This window comes from Poecilia reticulata, linkage group LG16 (assembly GCF_000633615.1).
Source record: "Poecilia reticulata strain Guanapo linkage group LG16, Guppy_female_1.0+MT, whole genome shotgun sequence".
NCBI lineage: Eukaryota > Metazoa > Chordata > Actinopteri > Cyprinodontiformes > Poeciliidae > Poecilia > Poecilia reticulata.
The window spans coordinates 14,033,577-14,039,952 of record NC_024346.1 but is presented as its reverse complement, the minus strand read 5'-3'; the positions used below and the strand labels follow the sequence as shown (position 1 = coordinate 14,039,952).

Here is a 6,376-nt window from a genome sequence, read left to right as displayed (position 1 = left end):
TTCCTTTTGTTGGACTATTTCACATAAAAATCTTGTATATTGTACTTAACATGGAGTATCCTTGGGTTCTTTCCGAGGACTCCAGCTTCCTACCACAGTCCAAAAATATGCATGCATAGTTTGTGTCTGTGTGATAGAACTGTCCAGGGTGTAGTTTGCCTCTAGATATGCACCAGCAAGAATAACTGGGTATTTAAGWTGAATGGATGAGTAATTTTTTATCATTAGTGCTAAAGTCAACAGTGACATCTTTAAGAATGTTAGTAAAAATATTGTCATCCAGAAAACAAAAATACATCATAAATCCARAGGAACARTTTGTATTTACCCTTTAATGATACAAAAAGAAAACAAGAACATTTTAAAATATATCAATGGAAATTTGAACAAAGTGCGAAAAAATAATATCAAGGCACTATATAAGAAGAAAATATAGTTGAACACTAGGATAACTTATCAAAATGCTCATGGATTTTGAAATRCATTTGAAGCATGTTGTAGGACATTAAAATATGATTAGTATGAGACAAAACCCATTTTACTGAAGTGTTGGATAACATTTTTTGCGTTCTGATTCAGTTTACACTTTTTTTAAGTTTCTGTACATCAAAGTCAGAAAAAAAAGTGAAGAACATGAGCTTCCGCATAGAATCAATTCTGATCAAGCTAGCAGAGACTTAAACACCACCACCATTTAAAAAAAATAAACAAAAATGATTGAAGAGCCCTGCCAAGATTTAAAGTGCAGAACGTTGATAGACATTTTTGCTTTAGTTTTTTCTTTGGATTGAAACAGACACCAAGACGAGTAAAAAGGCAAAAACACAAAAACAAAACAGATATTAAAAGCTAAGTGTTTCCTGTGGTACAATTATAGTTAACATGGTCACTTGTTCATTTTCTTATTCTTGCTGCATAATTATTTATTTTGAAAAAGGCATAAAGGCAAAACTGATTTTTATTCTCAACATGAACCCTAAACAGCGAGTTTTACTTTACGCACAAATAAGTTCTAAAAGAAAATCTTAAACGTCATCAAAATCTAGTTGATGTAGCATTTAGATGTAAAGCATTACACTTGAAGATGTCTGACAATCCAAAACACCTTTGGCAGCAATAGCAAACTAATCTCCATCATTTTGTTGTTTATTCCTATTCAGATACTTTTCCCACATCAATCCTAATTGGTCAGGTGTACAGACCTAACTTTGCATTTAAAGCTTTTTTTTTAAAGTTAAATTCATCCAAAATTTTATTAACTTGAATCTTTCTGTAATACTGTGGGGAGGAGGTCRATTATGACGTRTGTACAGCTATTTTTCCAGGAACCAGAACCATAGGAGTAGCATGAAGGCCAGGGCCAAAAATTGGGAATATTCTCCCTTCAAACTTGTGTGTAAGAGTGACCAAGTGCTTCTCTCTCCCTGCATCCCAGAACGACACCTCCCCTTTATCCATATTTAGCTTGATGCGTATTTTTTCAGGACCCTTCGGCACCATTACCTCTTTACGTTCATCAGTGAGGACGGTATACACCCCTTTACTCAGCCCCAGGGCCCACACGCCACGACTTGCAGAGACCGTGAACTTCTTTTTCCGAGGCAAAACCTCTTTGCTCACTCCCAGGATCCACTTGGGGTTGTCGCCGACAATGACGTCCCATTTGTGTTTACCGGTTTTGTATCCTTCAGTCGCCATGACGAAGACGATGGGATCAAAGCGCTCTCGGTTGTCAGGGACGGTCATCCGCTCTGGGCTCTCCTTCATGGTGGTGAGATCAGGGCTCAGGGACAGCCACGGGGAGGCCGTGTTCGGGTCGAGCACCACTGGGTCTGCACAGACAAAGAGAAACAACATTTACATTTCCTTCCTACTTGAAGGATGTTTCACTTCCTCCGTTTTACTTGAATAAAACCCAATTTATGYAAYTATACATACAATATTTGATATGATCCTTCATGTCCTTCCATATGTTGAAGCCCAGCGCGCCAACATGCTTGCCCATGTTTATAAGGGAATCATAAAGAAAGGTTGGATCGGGTTCAACCCACTGGGCTCTGTAATAGAAATGAAGATAATTAAAAAAAAAAAAAAAAGCACACAATCAGATGTCTTTGTGTTTACATACTGAGATCCCACCACATATTAAGGCCATGACTTACTGTCTTTTTACATCCTGGAAATTCTGCAACATAGAGGAAGACAGGAGAGGGGCTATGAGTTGGAAATTAGCCTTGAAGCAAGTTTTACAATAAAACCCAAACTCAAAATRAGATGGTAAAACAAGCTGCCCCTGGTTACCTTCAGGAGGGCCAAATCCTCATTTCCCATCTCTTTCTTCATGGTGTCAATGAGGGTCCTTAATTCTTTAATTTCGTTCTCTGTCTCCTTAATCAATCTCTGCATGGTTTCGATCTTTTCCGTCTCATCAATGGACAGAGCTTCCAGTCGTTTGGCCTCTTCCTGGTGAAGAACCATGTGGAGTCGCTCAAATTCTGCCTTGATCAATTTTTCTGCTTCCGAAGCCTGATGCTGTGATGAGTTGGACAGAAAAAATAAAACAGTGTATACAATTTCTCCTGTCATCTACAACTGAAACTTGTAGAATTAAATTTTTTTACTTTTGTAAAAAAAAAATATCACTGATTTCCAACCAATCTGCATCCTTGCCAGTCTAATTATTTTTGCTATGAAAACCGTTTTGTCTGATTCTTATTAATCATTATTCAAACTTTCATCCCATGAGTCATAACATGAAGCCCGTGACGGTAACCTTACCTTGATATACTCCACTGCATTGCTAAACTTCTTGTTCATTTTTTTGTGCAATTCCACTTTCTTTTCAAAAATCTGAACTTTGAAGCTAAGCTCCGTCTGAAAAAGCACAAAGAGGACAGACATTTAGCAAAAGCAGAAATATTACGTTTACTTCAGTTCAGACTCACTGCATCTTAACAGATATAATTAACATCACTATGAATGTCATCAATAGGCCAGGGGTGGAAACACAATGTCTTGATAAAACTATTTATTAATAAACTTTTGCGATGTTATAGCTTTCTATGCATTCAATGAGTTCTAAAAATGAAATCATATTAAACATCTTTTCACGCTGATGTAATGTGGCACAATACAAATAAAAACTGATTTGATTTGCCTGATAAAGTGGAACRGAAGCACACAACTGTTCTCTCGAAGTGTGTTTTTTTTTCCTGTGGATCTCTACAGTGTCTCTAGGAATCATTACGGTAGGCCGGATTTGGCCCACAGGCCTCGAGTTTAACACAATGTGSTCCGGAGCAACAAAATATGCCAGCACATGTAAAGGAATTCAGCTAGACAGGTCTGAATTGAGTTTTACTCCAGGCGGTTTTTACTGCTGTTAAACAGGTTTGTGTACTCCATCAATTATTTCTTAGGTGAAAGACAACTATAGCAAAACCTCATATTTGCCTATTTTCTTAATTCTTCTTTTTCATCTGAGAATCTAATCGGCCACYGATGTATTTCTAGACGTTATAAAACAATTTACATGAAAATAAGGGGGCAGAGAATTACRTCTGGACATCAATATTGTTTTCCATATTTATGTAGAAATGAAAAGTATTTAAAAMCCCCCAAAAACTTTAGGACTCGGAAAAAATGTAAACATATTTTGTTCTATTRGCATCATCATTCCTCCAGTTATTATGTCTTATAAATTTATTTAACAGTGTGTTAGTGTCTTTTTCAGTAAAGAAGACACTCCAAACCTGTTAGGCGGCTTTACCTTGCACATGGATGTGCCTTCTTTCAGGGACCACAGCCTATGTCCGACGTGCTGGGAGGCACAATCCACGCAGACCGGCTCCTCGTCCTTCTCACAGTACAGCCCCAGCGGCTTCAGGTGCAGGTTGCAGAGCTCCTCGCTGGGTTGGACCTGAACGGGCCGCAGATTGTTCTGCTTGAGGAAGCTCTCGCAGGCGTCGTTGAGGGCTCGGTTACTGATAGCGCTGCCCTCCTGGTAGGGGACCCTGCAGACGGGACACGTCTTGTTGTTGAACTCCCAGCTTTTCTGTTGACATTCCCGACAGAAGCTGTGGGAACACGGCAGCAGGACGGGGTCCCTGAAGATCCCCTGACATACAGGACACGTCAGGTCCTGCCGGAGAGGCAGAGTGTCCTCGAACATTTCCTCATCCATGCTCTCAGGCTTTTTGGTCCCAACCAGTTGTTAGGCCTACTTTCGTTTTTTTAAGCCACGCAGACACACTCGACCTTCTTTCAGTGAAGTCAAACAGCCCAAAACCTCTGTTAAAACAATAAAATAGTTATTCCATGGACAGAGAGAAATAATACAAGTMATGTTAAAACCCGAACTAAGTTCGTCTTACCTTTAGGATTGTTCGTTTCCGCGTTCTTCTTCTTCTTCCTCTTTTCTATAATGGCGGATTACAAGCAACCTTTAGGTGGATACCGCCACCTAAAGGTACATGACCAGCATTAACCCACATTCATTTATGTATCACCATCCATCCAAGTAATGCTTTCCTAACTATACATTTACTCTTGATTTTCTTCAGCGCCAAATATTCCTTTAAGACTCAATTCCTGTCCTGCCCTTACTATTTTCCTAAATCTCTCCCTTTCAGGTGCATACTTCACAATGCATCAATACATGTTCACTTCTTTCACTCCACACCCCTCTCATTTATTATTTTTCCTCTCAACTAAACACAATATATGACTTATGTTTGACCTACCCTCAATCTCAGCATTAACAGATCAACAGATGAGAGGAAGTGGTTAGATAATACAGGTCAGCTGTATCCCACKATRSYCCCTCTACAAGTACAAGTGGTTGAAGACAGAAGGTCTCTGGCTAAGATAATGTTTCTTTTCCCATGGAAGAAGCTGATACTGAACTGGAGAGCTTCAGTGACAGACCGCTGTATCTTAGATGCACAAAAGAGTGCCTTCMTCCCTGCAGCTGCAATATTTTATAACCATCACTGCTCCCAACAAACTCATACTTAGCAATTGTTTACATTCAAGTATTCTTTTGTAATGTAATGTATGCCTTTGTACCACTTGTCTGTTTTTCTTTAATTCAGCTATGACCAACAGATGGCGCCACTGACCATTATCAGCACCACAGAAACAAGAAGGTGGTGATCGCTTAAGAGGAAAAATATTCTTAACACAAGCCGTAATCCTCTTTATACACACATGGTTCATGTGTATCTGTGTTTTTTAAAGATCTTTGGAGACAATTAAACAGAAATCAAAATTGCTCAATGTGTAACAAGTAGATTAAACACGTCATGTAGCAGGAGATAGATCACTTGGACATATGATGCAGGGTTAAGTTTAACTACAATTATTAAAATTAGCAAGCTGTTTTAAAATAGATAAAATAGGAAATTTAAAAATGGTCAAGTATTTACAGTTGTACCACATTCTTTCCATTTTCATATGATAGATAGTTTTAAGAGAGATGCTCAGTGCCTAGGATATTATTTTATCATCAAACTTTGATTTAAATGTCTCGTCAGATTTCTCCCTGACCTGTCTGCTGTGTTTCTTGGCTTTTATGAAGCCATTTATTCACTAAAGTTCTCTGGCAAACATTGGAGGCCTTCACAGGTACATTTTCACTTAAATAAAATTGTACACAAATGATCTCTAAGTAGGTTTAAAGCCATGTGGTGCACAGAATGCTGTTTAGGGTTATCAAGATAAAGATGATCGAACAACAGATTTTGAATGTCTTCAAGATTTATCCCATTCATCATCTTCCTTCCACATTTTCACATATTAATTCATTAAATCTCAATAAAATACAACACGATAAAGTTTGTGATTACAGACTGAAATAGATCAAGGAGGGGGATTGCTTTTGTGATATACTGTCATTTTCATTTAATTTGAATGTTATTGAAAAGTAGAATTTTTTCAGCAACTCTATTCTCAAAGTATATATTAATCGCACAAAACGTTTTGCATCACATCAGATCTACAGAAAAATTCAGAAAACAAACAAAATTTGTGTCATAACAACTCAATCGGGGAGAATTTCCAAACCCTTTTGAAATAAGATTTCAACACATGTCTTAACATAAAATAAATGCCTTTCTATAAATACTGTTTCAGTTCCAAAAATGGATGAGGTGCGCTGGCATTGCTTGGTCGCTGTGGAAACTGCATGTTTCAACCAACATGCTTCATTTCTTCACTTGTTTTCTGGAATGAGGACACACTGCTCCAGTTCAAGCTAACGTCTAACCGGAGAGGACATGACCTACTTGTGGCATCTACTACCTCCAAGGCCACAAGTGCAGTTCACTTAGTGGAGGTCTTCATACAAACCATCTTCTGTTTCGTCCATATATTTATC

General features: G+C 38.2%; 1 protein-coding gene across 1 annotated transcript; it reads right to left on the bottom strand.

Moving 5' to 3' along the window:
- Window positions 1-312: 312 nt before the first annotated feature.
- Window positions 313-4,462, bottom strand: trim35-28 (tripartite motif containing 35-28). The gene is made up of 7 exons (XM_008431285.1): window positions 4,374-4,462; window positions 3,770-4,290; window positions 2,779-2,874; window positions 2,302-2,532; window positions 2,163-2,185; window positions 1,939-2,057; window positions 313-1,832 (listed from the first exon to the last, which is right to left on the bottom strand). The coding sequence occupies exons 2-7, from the start codon at window positions 4,181-4,183 to the stop codon at window positions 1,297-1,299; spliced, it is 1,419 nt and encodes a 472-aa protein (XP_008429507.1). The 5' UTR covers window positions 4,184-4,290; window positions 4,374-4,462; the 3' UTR covers window positions 313-1,296.
- Between the last annotated feature and the right edge of the window lie 1,914 nt (window positions 4,463-6,376).